The sequence below is a fragment of the Hyaena hyaena genome, unplaced genomic scaffold (genome assembly GCF_003009895.1).
Source record: "Hyaena hyaena isolate Hyena2069 unplaced genomic scaffold, ASM300989v1 scaffold_65, whole genome shotgun sequence".
NCBI lineage: Eukaryota > Metazoa > Chordata > Mammalia > Carnivora > Hyaenidae > Hyaena > Hyaena hyaena.
In genome coordinates, this window is record NW_024080697.1 from 517333 (window position 1) to 534466 (window position 17134).

General features: G+C 39.3%; 1 protein-coding gene across 5 annotated transcripts in view; it reads left to right on the forward strand.

Moving 5' to 3' along the window:
- ZNF410 (zinc finger protein 410) overlaps positions 1 to 17134 on the forward strand; it is a 50420-nt gene that overhangs the window by 26179 nt on the left and 7107 nt on the right. For all 5 annotated transcript variants that reach the window (XM_039232249.1, XM_039232248.1, XM_039232251.1 and 2 more), the window contains 5 exons: positions 7286 to 7436; positions 8038 to 8219; positions 12789 to 12878; positions 15616 to 15741; positions 16483 to 16623. In XM_039232249.1, the coding sequence (XP_039088180.1) occupies positions 7286 to 7436; positions 8038 to 8219; positions 12789 to 12878; positions 15616 to 15741; positions 16483 to 16623 (690 nt within the window). The remainder of the gene's footprint in view (positions 1 to 7285; positions 7437 to 8037; positions 8220 to 12788; positions 12879 to 15615; positions 15742 to 16482; positions 16624 to 17134) is intronic.

Below are 17134 nucleotides of genomic sequence, written 5' to 3' on the forward strand. Positions count from 1 at the left end.
CTCTCCTAGAAATAAATAAAAAAATTTAAAAAAAATTTTAAAAAAACTAATTATTTTCTTAATTTATTTTTGAGACAGAAGGGAGCATGAGCAGGGAGGGGGAGAGAGAGAGAGGGAGACACAGAATCTGAAGCAGATTCCAGGCTCTGAGCTGTCAGCACAGAGCCTGAAGTGGGGCTCGAACTCGCAAACTGCGAGATCATGACCTGAGCTGAAGTTGGTTCTTCAGCTGAAGAACTTAACCAACCGACCCACCCAGGCACCCCTTAACTCTGCTTTAAATGTCTGGTAGAATTCCCCTGAGAAGCCACCTGGCCCAGGACTCTTACGTATTGGGAGATTTTTAGTAATTCGGTTTTTTCACTGGTTATGGGTCTGTTCAAATTTTCTGTTTCTTCTCCTTTGAATTTTGGTAGTGTGTGGGTGTCTAAGAATTTGTCCATTTCTTCCAGATTGTCTAGTTTGTTGGCATATAAGTTTTTTATAGTATTTTCTAATAATTATTTGTATTTCTGTGGTGTTCATTGTGATCTCTCCTCTTTCATTTGTGATTTTATCAGTTTGAATCCTCTATTCTTTTTGAGAAGTCTGGCTAGGGGTTTATCAATTTTGTTTATTTTTTTGAAAAACCAGCTCTTAGATTCATTGATCTGTTCTGTTTTTTTTTTATTCTACATTTATTTCTGCTCTATTATTATAATAATAATCTTTATTATTTCTTTTCTGCTGGCTTTGGGCTTGGTTAGGTTATGTATTTGGGACCTTTTTTGCTTCTTGAGATAGGCCTGAATTGCAGTGTATTTTCCTTTTAGGACTGCCTTTGCTGCATTCCAAAGGGTTTGGACTGTCATGTTTTCATTTCCATTTGCTTCCATATATTTTTAAATTTCTTCTTTAATTTTCTAGTTGACCCATTCATTCTTTAGTAGGATGTTCTTTAACCTCCATGTATTTGGGGGCTTTCCAGATTTTTTCTTATGGTTAATTTCAAGTTTCATAGCATTGTGATCTGAAAATATGCATGGTATGATCTCAAATCTTTTATATTTGTTGAGGGCTGCTTTGTGACCCAGTATGTGATCTATTTTGGAGAATGTGACATGTGCACTTGAGAAGAAGAATGTGTATTCTGGTGCTTTAGGATAAAAAGTTCTGAATATATCTTTTAAGTCCATCTGGTTCAATGTGTCATTCAGAGCTGTTGTTTCCTTGTTGATTTTCTGCCTAGATTATCTGTGTAGGTGGAGTATAAAAGTCCCCTATAACTACAGTATTATTGTCTATACATGTGTTTATGTTTGTGATTAATTAATTTATATTTTGGGTATTTCCACTTTTGGGGCATAAATATTTATAAATGTTAGCTCTTCTTGATGGATAGACCCTTTAATTATGCTATAGTGTCCTTTGTCTCTTGTTACACCTTTGTTTTAAAATCTAGTTTGTCTGATATAAGTATGGCTACTCAGTTTTCTTTTTACTTCCAGTAGCATGATAGATGGTTCTTCATCCCCTCACTTTCAATCTGAAGGTGTCCTCAAGTCTAAAGTGAGTCTCTTGTAGGCAGCATATAGGTGGATCTTGTTCTGTTATAGGTGGATTTCTGTTCTGATATCCTGTATCTTTTGATTGGGGCATTTAGTCCGTTTACATTCAGAGTGATTATTGAAAGGTACAGATTTAGTGCCATTGTGTTCTCTGTAGGTTTCATGTTTGTGGTGACATCTCTGGTCCTTTGTAGTCTTTGCTGCTTTCCACTCACTGAATCCCCCTTAGGATCTTCCGCAGGCTAGTTTAGTGGTCATGAACTCCTTTAGTTTTTGTCTGGGAAGGCCTTTATCTCTCCTTCTATTCTGAATGACAGCCTTGCTGGATAAAGGATTCTTGGCTGCATATTTTTCCTGTTTAGCACAGTGAATATTTCCTGCCACTCCCTTCTGGCCTACCAAGTTTCAGTGGACAAGTCTGCTACCCTTATGTTTCTACTCTCATAAGTTAAGATCTGTTTGTCCCTGGGGTGCCTGGGTGGCTCAGTTGGTTAAGCGTCCGACTTTCGCTTAGGTCATGATCTCACGGTTCGTGGGTTCGGGCCCCACGTCGGGCTCTGTGCTGACTGCCAGCTCAGAGCCTGCAGCCTGTTTCAGTCTGTGACTCCCTCTCTCTCTGACCCTCCTCTGCTCATGCTGTCTCTCTCTCTCTCTCCTAGAAATAAATTTAAAAAATTCAAAAAAAAAAAAAAAGATCTGTTTGTCCCTGGCTGCTTTCAGAATTCTCTCTTTATCTATGTATTTTGCCAGTTTCGCTATATGTTGATATGATGTTGACCTGTTTTTGTTGATTTTGAAGGGAGTTCTCTGTGCGGACTTGGATGTCTGTTTCCTTCCCCAGATTTAGGTAGTTCTCAGCTATAATTTGTTCAAATAAACCTTCCGACCCTTTCTCTTTATGTTGTTCTTCTTCTGGAACTGCTATGATAATGGATATTATTTCCTTTCATTGAATCACTTAGGTGTCTAATTCTCCCCTTGTGCTCTAGTAGTTTCCTATCCCTCTTATTTTTCAGCGTCATCATTTTCCATAAGTTTATCTTCCATTTCACCTATTCTCTTCTCTGCTTCTTCCATCCTTGCTGTCACTGCATCTAGTTTATTTTGTATCTCATTTACAGCATTTCTTAATTCATTGTTAACTATTTCTTAGGTCTTTGCTCTCTGCAGCAGTAGATTCTCTACAGTCTTCTATGCTCTTTTCAAGCCCAGCTATTAGTCTTATGATTGTTATTCTAAATTCTTGTTCAGATATATTGTTTATATCTGTTTTGAGCAATTCTCTGGCTGTCATTTCTTCCTGGAATTTCTTTTGAGGAGAATTCTTCCATTTCATCATTTTGGCTAGGTCCTGTCTTTTATGTGTTTTAATAGCTTGTTATGTGTCCTGCACCTGCGAGTATTATATTAAAAAGGGGACATATACTGTCCAGGGACTGGCACTTCAGGAACTATTTCTGGAGTGTGTTGCATGCACTCTGTTGTTGAGTATTTGGCTGTTCTCTCCTACTGCTCATAGTGGTGCATTGTTTGGACATTCTACCAGGTGTGCTTTGATGTATTTGAAGTAACCATGGAAAAAAGGAAAGCAGAGGGGTGGGGAGCCTTATTCCATACAAAGAGAGGAATCGAAAAGGTGAAAAAAAAAACAAAACAGGCAGAGAATCAAAGAAACTATAAGGCTTAATCCAGAGAGAGAGAGAGAGAGAGAGAAAGAGAGAGGAAAATGAAGAAGGAGATACAGAAAAGGTATAAAAAGATTAGAGTTAAAATGCCTGATTAAACAAACAACCAGAACAGAGAAAGAAAAAAAGAAAGAAAAAAAAATTTTTTGCACACATACACACACACACACTAAGATCAACCAAAAATCAAATCAGAAACTATGAGCCTGATTTCAAAGGGGGAAGGGGGAAAAAAGAGGAGGATAGAAAGAAAGAGAAGGGAAAAGGGAAGGAAAGAAAAGAGAAAACAACAGCAACAACAGACTGACATACAAAACTGCAAGCCAGTTTTCTGTTGGGGCCTGGGACGGGCGGCCGTGCTGGTCTGCTGGAGAGGCCGTCTGGTTCAGTTAGGGTCAGTCTGGTTTGGTCAGTGTCAGTCCCACTCTGGTAGATAAGCATTTGCCAGGCACAGAGGGGTGGGTTTGGTGTAAGTTGGTTGCCTCCACTGTGGGCTGCTGTCCTGTTCCCTGAGGCCCCACTGTGTTGGTGATGGGGAGAAAAATGGCAACACCCCAGTTTATTCTCCCCAAACCAGGTGTCTCAAACCACAGCGTTCAGGCAGCCCTCACAGAATAGCACAGTGGGCGACTTGTCCTTCTCCACAGTCTCCCAGGCCTCCTATTCTCTCAGCTGGGATCAAAACCCGGTGTCTTAAAGGGTCCTGCTCCATGCAGACTAGTTCTGGGGTAGCGCCACTCTGCCTAGCCGACTCACGGCCTCTGGCTGGCAGGTGCCTGCAGAATCTTTTGTCTTTGGTGGGGGGTTAATACACCCTCTTCTCACAGTACTCGAGGGAAGGGACTATTCTCTCCCAGTGCATTCCTTGAGATCATTACCACACCCCAGGGCTGGCTGCCCTTCCCCCCAAGACATGAACACATGGGGACAGCTCTGGTGCAGAGCCGGGAAAGTCGTGAACCCCTGAAAACTCTGATCTTCATTCCTAAGGCTGTTTGCAAAGTAGAAACTTCTTTATTTCTTGTTCCCCACATGATCTGGAGAGGTTTTTCGTTTGTCCAAACAGAATATCATGCTTCCTTTACCTCTTTCTCTTCCTTTTCTCTCTCAACAGAAGGGGTCTCCTCCCTTCCATGCCTATGCTGCCCACCATTTTATCTTTCTCAATTCACAAACACACACCTCTGTCCTGCCAAGCTGTCTCCATTCACCTGTGGAGATTTTTCTGTGATTCTGCAGTCTATATTCCTGAGTGTTTTAAGTATTCTGACCTAAGTACAGCTGTGTTTGAGGGATGAGGGAAATTCGGGTCCCCCTACTTCTCTGCCATCTTAACTCCAACCTGAAATTTTTATTATTTTGATTATACTTGCATTTAACATTTTTTAAAATTTATTTTGAGAGACAGTGGCAGAGTGAGTGGGGGAGGGACAGAGAGAGGGAGAGAGAGGATCCCAAGCAAATTCTGTGCTGTTGGTACAGAGCCCACCTTACATGGGGCTCAAACTCACGAAACCATGAGATCATGATCTGACCCAAAACTAAGAGTCTGACGCTTAACTGACTGAGCCACCCAGGTGCCCATACACATGGATGCGTTTTATTTTATTTTATTTTTTAATTTTTTAAAAATATAATTTATTGTCAGATTGGTTTCCATACAACACCCAGTGTACACATGCATTTTAAGTCATGAAATATATTAATTTAATATTGCTTTTTACTCACTACATATAATAAAATGATTTTATTCAGTATTTAAATGGATTTTTAACATAAAAATCTTTGTTGTTACTAAAGCCACTTTAAGGGTCCTGTAACAGTTTTTAGAGCACATTTTCACTTCCATCTAAGTTGACTGAAATACACATATTTCAATTTTTAAATTTCAATATTTAAATTTTGTATATGATGCAGTATATCAGGGGTTAGTAAAGGGCCAAATAACCAACCATAGTGTAAATAAAGTTTTATTGGAACACAGGCAGCATGCATTCAAATTGTCTATGGCTGCTACAGTAGCAACATTAAGTAGTTGTGACAGAGACCATCTTGTCCTCACAGCTGAAAATATTTACTCTCTGGTCCTTCACAGAAAAAATTTACTGAGCCATGTTATCTATGATACTGTCACTGGGAATGTTATCCTAAATGTAAAGGCCTTTCTCACATAACTGGGATATTTAAAGTGTTTACAGTGTTATCTGACATGCTTAGTATGAAATGTTAAATTTCTTGGTCTTACTGTTTCTTTGTCTTACTCTTTTTTGGTGGGGGGAACCACTTCATCAGAGGATTTCTATCCAAAACTAAAATAAACAGATATATAAAAAATACATAAATAAATAAATATCCAGAATTATCATTGGCTGACATCCTTTTAAGCTTATCCATCTTCTGCAAACAATGCTTTAGTGTTTTTAAGGGAGTAGTTTTATAAAGACTCAAATACAAGGCAACTCACTATTTTTTGAGCAATTTTTAAATTTCATGATTATATCAGTATTCTCACTGTATCTACAACATTGAATGCACAAAGCCCCAAATGTCACTGGTTTACATTTTTATATTAGCATGGGATTTCCACAGACCTTTCATTATACATTAATTACCTGGAGCTCTGGAGTTGGTGGGAAATTTCCTGTTGTAAGAAATTTTAAAATTTACCTATGTGCAGGTATTTTTCAATTAAATTTAAAAAAATATGTGGGACAATATTAAAAAAAAGTTAATATTAACTAGTGAAAGGCATCTTAGTTGAAATGTACAGCAAGGGGAATGTTGGACAGGAAGAAAATAAGATTAATAGACGGGATGGAAACTTTGATCAATTGTCAGGTTCCAGGAAATGTGATGGGTACGATATTTATTATCCTTATTCTTGACTTTTGAGAGGGAAATTTGGAAATATAAATCTTATTCCTGAGGTATGTATAGTAGAAAAATAAACTCCATATGCTTACAGCATAATTAAGTGGTTGTGAGTACTTTCTCTGTTGATGTCCAGCTATATCTTGAAGAAAATGAAAGAAAAGAAATACCACCCATGAATCTGGGGTTTATATAAAGTTTTAATTAACTGATTTCCTTTAAATTTAAGGGAGGTGCTGCACTATGTGCTCCTTTTCTCCTCTGCTTTTATTCTATTGAACAAAAAACTTCAGTAGATGTTATCTCTAGCTTTTTAAAATGTGGTTAGAAATTTTAAAATCAGCTGAGTTTTTGCATTCGTAAAGATTTTATAACTGAAGAGAGGTAGCATAGGAAATTGGAAGGTTATTCTTATTCTCTAAAATGCTAGAAACAGGGGCGCCTGGGTGGCTCAGTTAGTTAAGCGTCTGACTTCGGCTTAGGTCATGATCTCACGGTTCATGGGTCTGAGCCCCACATCGGGCTCTGTGCTGACAGCCAGCTCAGAGCCCGGAGCCTGTTTCAGATTCTGTATCTCCCTCTCTCTCTGATCCTCCCCTGTTCACGCTGTCTCTCTCTCAGCGTGTCTCTCTCTCTCAGAAATAAATAAAACATTTAAAAAAATTTAAAATGCTTTCTAGCCAAATTGACCTCAGAAGATAGAACTCTAAGAATGATCATTTACAAAAGAAATCACAACCTTAAGTTCACAACTAAGCCAGAATGGCTGCTCCTCCTAAAGTAAATACAAGTTTTGTAATACCTAGAACTTGAAGTCGTCTTTAGCAACCACCTCCGGGTGTTGAATCTGCTTCCCTGCCAATTTGTGTAATGCGAAATACGTTTAACTCTCCTGTTTTGATGTGAAGCCATGTAGACATTTCTTACATTTGCCAGAGAGGCCTAGTCTTGTGAAACAAAGAATGATGGCTTTTGATAATTCTCTGGATTAAGGAGATAGGAGGATAGGAACAAATTGCTCACTCACTTCTGTTGTTAAATGGATATAGAGAGAGTTAGGGAAGCTGAAGATAGATGCCTACTTGCTGATCATTAGGAGTAAAAGATAGGAGCTTTATTGTGTGAACCAAAGTACGTCAGCAGGTTCCTTCTCTAGATTACAAATATGTGACTCTGTTACAGGGGAAAATGTCCACCTTGGTTCTGGAGATGGGCAGCCCAAAGATTCTGGGCCCCTTCCTCAAGTGGAAAAGAAACTCAAATGTACAGTTGAAGGCTGTGACCGGACATTTGTGTGGCCAGCTCACTTCAAGTACCATCTCAAAACTCATCGGTGAGCATATCTGAGGTTCCATACTTGGAGCTCAAGAACGTTGATGCTTCTGGAGGAGCTTGTCCCTCAATTGATAGATGAAAGGAAAATAAAGGCTCCAGCTTACTTGTGATTAAGATGTCTTTTGTTCTTTAATAGAATTGTCTCATTTACCTCATTCTTTACAAATATTTAGTAAGACATTTGGCACCTACATGTGCCAAAACATAAAACATAATTTCTTGGGAAACTTAAGAAAAAGTATATGTAAGTGTGGCCTCTACTCTCAAACCTGTGAAATCAGTATTCAACAAGTAAGGCATAGGCACCTGGCTGGCTTAGTGGGTAGAGCATGCAGCTCTTGATCTTGGGGTTGTAAGTTCAGGTGGCACATTGGGCGTAAGATTACTTGAAAAAAAAAAAAATAGGAAGGCAGGCCTGGGCATCTGTAGTTCTAGCAAACTTCAGATGATTCTGATATACCTAGGTTTGGGAGTTACTGTCTGCTTTGAGAGGCAACAGGAGCTATGACTTGTCCTTTCTAACAAAGAGCATTTTCAGGTATTGTTGCTTATATGATTTGATTTTGTTGGTTTGTTTTTGTTTTGTTTTGTTTTTGCAGAAATGACCGCTCTTTCATCTGTCCAGCAGAAGGTTGTGGGAAAAGCTTCTATGTGTTGCAGAGGCTGAAGGTACACATGAGAACTCATAATGGGGAGAAGCCCTTTATGTGCCCCGAGTCAAGCTGCGGTAAACAGTTCACTACAGCTGGAAATCTGAAGAACCACTTGCGCATCCATACAGGTGTGTGCAACCCCAACATTCCTGCAGGCAGTCTGCCACTTGGCCTAGGGTTTGCTTGCCCACCCTTAGGAAAGGCTCTGAGGTAGAAATGGAAATGAAGGTCTAGGGTTATTGCTAGAACTCTAAAAGTGGAATTTTTTTTCACATGCTTCATGGCACTTTTCATTTAATTCAGTCACATTTATTGACTTTTTACCTGTGTGTAAATAGACAGTGTTAATGTCTGCCTTTCGGAGCCTAAAGTCTTAGAAGGCATATAAGACCTTCTCTGATAACCGTGCTAGGATGAGATATGGACAAAATCAGTATTGCTAAATTTCTTCAAGTGTTACTTGGTTATAATTTTGGTCAGTAATATTTATTGAATCATACAGACCATACAGAGCCTCTTCTATCCACCAAATGGGGTAGGGTGGGGGGAAATACAAAAACTAATTTTAATCCCTGGCTTTGAGGAGTTTGCTTTGTTAAAGCCTTACAACATGAGAAGCAGAATGGAAAAGTGACTTGATCTGGGTCAAATGGTATGTTAATACCAAAGGAGCACAATGAAAATACCCTGACTCTCATTCCAAGAGTTCAAGGGTGACTTTCCAAGCCATTGGCCTAAAATGTGCTAAGTCTCTTGTCAGAGCTTAATCACTGAACCAAGACTGATCTCTTAGGATGTGTAACTTTTCTTCCCCACTCTTGCCACTTTCTTTGTCTCATCTTTATTCTTGCGTTGCTAAAACAACAGCAGGTACACTTAAAGGGCACTAAAAAGTGAAACTTGTTCCAGGTATGTCCCTATGATTTCTGCTAGGGTGTCGTTACCACTGGGTATGTTTTAGGGAAGAATAGCTCTGTTCTCTGCTCTTTCTTGAGAGAATAAACTATACTTGCCCCAAGAAGCAGTTTGAATAAAAGAACAAGAAAAACATCCAGCCAAATAGATAAGGGAAGTAGAGTTCACCATACCTTATTGTTGAATTCATTAACTCCTTCATCCTTGTGCTGCTCCTCATCTTTGTAGATTTGATAAAACTGAACATCTTAAATGCTTTTTTTTACTTTGGGGAATGACTATATTTTCTTTGTCCATTCTAGCTCTTTCTAGCTCTCCCTTGCTAATCTCCTAATTGTTCATCATTTTCAGAATTTCATGTTTCTCCCATTTCACTCAGTGGGCTCTCTGATCGCAGTCTCATGGCTCACCGTGATCATGTCTTCCTGGATGCCTCATGGATCTGAGTCACCGTAATTAATATAATAATAAAAGTTGGTGTTTATTGACACAACTTAGTATGGGTCAAGCACATATACATTATCCCATTTAATACCCAAGGATACTTTATACATTAGATACTGTATTTATTGATGAAGTAACAGGAGATTAGAGAGTTAAATAACTTGCCCAACATTACACAGCCAGGAAAGGCAGAGTGGAGATTTGAATTCTGATCTGACTTCAAAGCTCTTATGAGGATTTAGATTTCAAATGCTGACAACTCAAAGTATCTCAAATGTCAGGGGCGCCTGGGTGGCTTAGTCGGTTAAGCGTCCGACTTTTGCTTAAGTCATGATCTCGCGGTTTGTGGGTTCGAGCCCCGCGCCGGGCTCTGTGCTGACTGCCAGATCAGAGCCTGGAGCCTGTTTCAATCTGTGACTCCCTCTCTCTCTGACCCTCCCCTGCTCACGCTGTCTCTCTCTCCTAGAAATAAATAAAAAACATTAAAAAAAAAACTAAAAAAAAAAAGTATCTCAAATGTCAAAACTGAACCACCTTTATTAGTAGTAACAACAGTAATTAAAGCTCCCAATTTCAGTGGCTTACCATGAGGGCTGACTGTGTGCCAGACACTATGCTGAAGATATTTAACTTGTGTCTCAGTTCTCAAAATACTCTTTTGAGATTGTATTGTGTTAATTTTATAGATAAAAAGCTGTTTCTCAGAGAGGTGAGCTAACTTCCCCATACTGATAAGTGGTGGTATCAAGATTTGAACTCAACGTTAATGGACTTGTGCTCTTAATCATTGGGCAGCAATCCTCTTCTGTGTCCTTTCCTTTCAGCAAAAATCACCATTCTCTCAGTTTCCAAATATGAAAGCCATCTCACCTAAACCAGCTCGATGCAGTGATTCATGCCACTAGATTCTAGTGACTCTTGTTCTAAGGCTTTAATAACGTATATTATTCATTTATTTGGCAACTTTTTGAGTGACTAGCATTTTGGGGTAGGTGTGAAGGCATAAACGTGCTTTCAGAAAAGTTACAGACCATTCACTGGAAGGTCACAAACATTAAACTGGGACAGTCTGAAAGAACAATGTGATCTAGAGCAGTGCTGTCCCCTCCTTCCAGGCCCAGATCCCCTGTTGTCACCGTGTCAGCTTTACTTGCTGTGTAGGGAAACACACTCTTCCTGGGTTTCTCCTTTACTCTCACACTGCTGCCACACTGACAACACTGCTGACACCAGATGTGTGAGGATATTTCCCCACACCAAACAATTCTCTGCAACACCAGTTGGGTGTCTTACAATTTAACTTAATTCTAACACTGTCTGCCTGTTGATAGCATCAGACCCCACAGATCAAGGGCTCAGTCCCACAAGATTTTGCACATACTCCTTCAGATGGCAGTTGCAAGTAGTAGGTTCTCAGGTTGCTCACAACTTTGGTCTCACTTGGCTACAAATCAGACGTTCCCATGATCCTCCTTTGGATTCAGTTATTTGTTAGAACAGCTCACAGAACTCAGGGAAACACTTATTTACATCTACTAGTTTATTGTATAATAAAGGATATGCTGTAAGATACAGAAGAATAGCCAGACAAAGAGATATTTAGGGCAAGATCTGGAAAGGTCCGAAGCATAGGAATTTCTGCCCCCATGGAGTTGGAGTGTGCCTCCCTCCTGGCGTGTAATTGTGTTCACCAACCATAAAGCTTCTGGACCCTGTACTTCAGGGATTTTTATAGAGGCTTCTCCATGTGGGCATTATCAATTATTAATTTCCATGTCCAGCCCCTCCTCCCTCTCTGGAGAATGGGGGATGGGGCTGAAAGTCTCAAGCTTCTAATCATGGCTTGGTCTTTCTGGTGAGCAGCCCCCATCTAGGAGCTCACCAAGAGTCACTCACTAGAATAAAAGATATTACTCTCACCTAGGAAATTCCAAGGGATTTCGGAGTTCTGTGTCAGGATCCAGAGGCAGAGACCAATATTTCTTATTATTTTCCACTTACTATTTTCTGAACTTGTCCTGGGCACTCTTAGTTTCAAGGCTGTGCTCACATTGTTCTTTGTGCTTGAAATTCCCTTTCTTCCTTGTCATCTTTTAAGATCTGCTTAAACTCAGCTTCTTTATTTATTTATTTTTTTAAATTTAAACTCAGCTTCTTTAAAAAAAAAAATTACCACAATTAGAATTCCTCCCTTTTCTAAATACTTAAGTACTTTTTTGTACAGGAATTTATGTTAAAGTTATTTATGAATACATTTATCTCACACTAGTCTGTGACTTTCAGATAGGACTGCATCTCTGATTTTTTTTCACTTTTTATTTTGAAATAATTATAGACTCATGAGTAGTTGTGAAAATAGTACAAAGAGGGGTGCCTGGGTGGCTCAGTCGGTTAAGCGTCCGACTTCAGCTCAGGTCATGATCTCACGGTACGTCAGTTCAAGACCCATGCCAGGCTGTGTGCTGATAACTCAGAGCCTGGAGCCTGCTTCAGATTCTGTGTGTGTTTCTCTCTCTCTGCTCCTCCCCCGCTCAAGCTGTCTCTCTCTCAAAAATAAATAAACATTAAAAAAAGTTTTTTAAATAAGATAAAATAGTACAAAGAGTTCTGTTGTGTGCTTCACCCAGCTTCCCCAAAACATGACATCTTATGTAGCCACAGTACAATATCAAAACCAGAAAGTTAACAGTACTTTCAGTCTACAGACCTTAATTAGTTTTTACCAGGCATCTTTGATTTTTAAAATAACAAAGTAATACTGTAGACAATGAAACTTACATAAAGGCACAAAGAAGAAAGTAAATCATCCATAATACCACTGTCAGGATGTAACTACTTTTAGCATATTGTTACAGGTTTTCTTTGTACCGTTGACTGAACATCTGTTTTTATTTGCTTTATAGAATAGGACTATACAATACTTATTTTGTAACCTGTAAAAATCCACTTTTTAGTGGATTTAGAAACTGAATCATAAAGAGAATTGATAGAAGGTAAAAATTCTGACAGCATATATGGTGTTGATCTTGATACCCTCAAAAGGGTTGGGATTACTGAAGAAGGTAGGTCATTGTAGCTGGGGGTCAGCCCTTAAGCCAGGTGGGAGAAGGAAGTATGATGCTCGGAGGTAGCCACTCTAAAGAAGAGGGCAGGGCTATCTGGTGGGCTGTCTGCTGGGAGATCATTGAGAGAAGACGATCAATAACCCAATTGAAATTATATAGCATGAATTCAAGAAATCAGATCATGTCATTGGAAACACAATAAGAGTAATGGGAAAAGAAAGTGATAGATAGTTTATCAGAAGACTGAATCTTTAACTCATTTTCTGTCTCTAGGAGAGAAGCCTTTCCTTTGTGAAGCCCAAGGATGTGGCCGTTCCTTTGCTGAGTATTCTAGCCTCCGAAAACATTTGGTGGTTCACTCAGGTACTTGAACTCTGGCCATTCATAGATTTCAGGGAAGGTGGAGAACCAAAAGTGTAAATGCATGGGAGGGGTATGGTATAAAGAAATCTAAAGGGGCGCCTGGGTTGCTCAGTTAGTTAAGCTCTGACTCTTGATTTCCGCTCAGGTCATGGTCTCATGGTTTGTGAGATTGAGCCCTGCTTCAGGCTGACCACGTGGAACCTGCTTGCAATTCTCTCCCTCTCTCTCCGTGTCCCTCCCCTGCTCCCACACACACACGTGCATGGTGGCTCTCACAATAAATAAACTTAAAAAAAAAAAAATCCAGAAACAAACTGTTCAACATAAAGTTTACTCCTCCTCATGACAGAATTAGAAATCCTGGCTCTTCATAATTGCATTCAAAGGGTTGTATAATCAAGGGGGGAATCTAATTATTCTTATTTTCAGCTTAGCCATTGACTGAATTGATTTCTAATCCAGAACTTTTCTGAAGAAATTTATTTGCAAATTTATTTCGCACTGTGCTGGGTGCTTTATAAGTTCCATCAGGTATTGACCATGGAGATCATTCAGAGCAGAGACTTCCCAAGGAGGAAGTGAACTCAAAGTAGAAAGAGGTTCTAGAACAGAATCAAGTAATTATTCAAATCACTAGCCACGAGAAGTACAGGGAAGCCAAAACGATGAGGACAGCAAAGCAGGTCAGTGGGAGCGAGGTAGTTGAAGAGGTATAATCAATCAGGGACATGAATTTCAGAGCTGAGCCTGTAGGGATGGAGCAGTTTTTTATCTGAAGAAAAGTTCTAAGCAGAGGTGGCAAACTGATAACCTGTGGTTTAGATGTAGATGTTTTGCTTGGCTTATAGAGTGTTTTCATTTTACTTAATTTTATTCTATAAAATTATGTCAAACATACATAAGAGTAAATAAAGACGTTTTCTTATGTAAATATAATACTATTATCATACCTTTCTTAGTGTTATCTCATTCCCAGTCCGTGTTTAGTTTTTCTTCACTTTTCTCAAAAATGTCTTTTAAAGTTGGTTTAAATCAGGATCCAACAAAGTTTCATTATTGTACTGAGCAAGTCTTCTTTAAATCTGTCTGTACTTACTTTTTTTCCTTTCATGCCATATACTTATTGGAGTCTTATTGGAGTTAGTTGGGTTTTATAGAATGTCCCATATTCTGGATTTGTTGGTTTGCTTCCTTTTCATGTCATTTAACGTGTTCCCCTAGATTTCCTATAAAAGGAAGTAAGCCCTAAAAGCCTCAAAGGTTCAAAGATTTAGCATGAATATGTTCTAGATGGTTGTATGTGTTTCATTTTTTATCATATCAGGAGGTACACAGTGCTTGGTTATCAGAATTCATCAATGGGTTCAGGTGGTAACACCATGATGTTCACACTTTAAATTTCCCTGGCAACCTTTTGCTTTATGGTTTCATCTCTGAATGATGCCTGAATTGGTTATTTCATTACGATTATAGAATAGTAGGTTTCCGATTCTATCATTCTGTTCACATCAGCTGGAATTCTTTGTATAAAAGGTCTCTTCTGTCTTCCATTAAGGCTGTGTGGTCATTTGTACAGGAAATGAGGATGAATGTGTCATCTTTTTCTTGTAATTTCTTTTGATTGTGAGTTTTCAAAATAAGAAATTGGTACTCTTGTTTCTTCTACTAGTGTCAGATAACTGCCTTTCTTTCTCACTAGTATTAGTTTGAATTCATGGGTTTCTGTTTAGTCACTGTATGTCGATCCATTTTAGTTCTTTTTTAACAGCTTTTTTTAAGACTTTATTTTTAAGTAATTTCTACACCCATCATGGGTCTTGAACTCACAATCCTGAGATCAAGAGTTGCACGCGCCACTGAGCCAGCCAGGTACCCATCAGCTGCTTTTTTGATGTATAATGCCTATACCTTAACATTCATTCATCCATTGTAAGCATACAAATCAGTGATTTTTAGAAAGTATATAGAATTATACAGTCATTACCACAATCCAGTTTTAGAACACTTCTGTCACACCAGAAAGTTCCTTTTTGTGCCCTGGTTGTCAGTCCCTGCTTCCACCCCCAGATCCAGGCAAACGCTGGTGAGCTTTCTGTCCCTATAGATTTGCCATTTCTGGAAGTTTTGTGGCAATTTCACCTACTTTTGCCACAGGCTCATCCCCTGTATCCACGTGTTTCTGACCCCAGCTCTAAGTGTGGTTGTCTGAGTAGGTGAAAGGCAGACTGAGAATTTTGGACTCGAGGACACAGAGGGTAGTTCAGATCGCCGTGCAGAAGAGCCATGTTGTAAACATTAAAGACGGAGAGTGGTGGCCGGAAGTGGGATAAGGGGCTATTATGAATGCAGGGTTGGGATCCTTGAGGATGGAAAATATTCTGGAGGTTCATGGAAGACTGTATCTGGAAAGGGAAGGAAGTATTCTACATGGCTGCTGTGACCTCATACCAGAGGTTGTGAAGGCAACAGTACAGTGGGTATGGGAAGGAGAGGGGCTGTGAGCAGTGAGTGTGGCAAGCCCTCCTGGTGAACAACTCTTCTTGCCTTCCCTGATACACTGAAAGTTTGGAGGCTGGGGGCCTCTGAGGCGGGGTGGAGAATGGGAGAAGGAAAAGCCTCTTATGTTTAGTTTAACATTTTCTGGGCTTCTCTATCCATGTATTGAGTCTGTTCTCTTGCTATCAGAAATGTACCCTGTCTTTTTGGCTACCCTGTCTTAACCTAGTCTCTGTTTCAGGAGAGAAGCCCCATCAGTGTCAAGTCTGTGGGAAGACCTTCTCTCAGAGTGGAAGTAGGAATGTGCACATGAGAAAGCATCATTTGCAGCTAGGAGCAGCTGGGAGTCAAGAGCAGGAGCAAACTGGTGAGAAGAGAGGGTGTAGTGGAGGGCTAGATCTTCTGGGTACAAAAAGCCAAATAACTGGCCTGTCTGGTTATTTGGAAATTTTCAGATTCTATGTTGGGGGTAAGACCTGGTCTCACTGGATGGACTAGAGATTTACAATGTAGCTGTACAATAAAATCTATAAGCTTTTAAAATGTATATAGTTTTATTGCTTGTCTACCCTTCATTCCCAAATAAAACAAAACAATTCAACCTGATAAGTGAGATTATTTGGAAATAAGATCCCAGAATCTGTAGTTTTTAAGTTTCCCTAGTGAGTATGATGGTAACTAGTGCTGATCCATGAACCAGCATTTGAGTATTACTGTGATAAAGATTTCTATAAGACAAAGTTTTAGGCATTTTTTATATATCAGTCATGACTCCCTTTTCACCCTAACTTAAATTTGGTAACTCATTTTTATTATTTTTTCCATGTGTTATTTTAATCAATTATTTCATTCCAAATACTCCTTTCCAAGGATGCATCCATCCCATTTCACATATTTAATTCTCCACATGCTGATCACAGGCAAGGATATTTATCTACAAGGCTCCACCCTTCCCTTCTAGGTTTATTCTTGCTTCCCAAAAGTAGATAGCATCCAAGATACAGGTTAATTCCACTTTTGAAAGAAAATGTCAGCTTCCCATGAAGGGAAATGGGACCAGGCATAGCCGTGACCGCTGCATGTCTCTCACATCCTGTTCTCTGTGCAGCTGAGCCACTAATGGGCAGTAGTTTGCTTGAAGAGGCTTCAGTAACCAGTAAAAACCTGGTGCCTATGAATTCCCAGCCCAGCCTTGGTGGAGAGTCCTTGAACCTACCAAATACCAATTCTATCCTAGGAGTTGATGATGGTAAGACTTTCAACTCTGCTTTATTTGGGGAAAATGGGCTGCAGCTAGGGACTAAGGAATGGGGTTGTCTCCAAAATGGAGGTTTTAATTAATTTCGTTTCTTGTGAGTAGCTGTGGTATGATTGAGTAGCATTTGTATTCTTTGTCTCTAGGATGGATAAGTGAATCTGTTTTAAAAAAATTTCTTTTTGTTGAACAGATGATGTAACAAAAGAATAACAAGAAAAAATTTTAAGAAGAAAATTATCCGTAATCCTAGCATCCTAGCCCAACTATTTCTATCTTTCCTATTGCAGTTTTGGAAGAACTTAACTTTTAAAACATTTAAACAGAACATAACCAGGTTTTACAGAGGAGATATAAAGCAATTTCTCCATATCTTCAAAAGCCATATCTTCTGGAGAAAAGAAAGGGCTCTCTAGGAAACAGTTGCTCCTCTCTGGTATAGAAATTTCACCCAAGTTACACAGGCCAGGCCCTCTTCTCTGAAAAACTTAACAGGTGAGGTCAG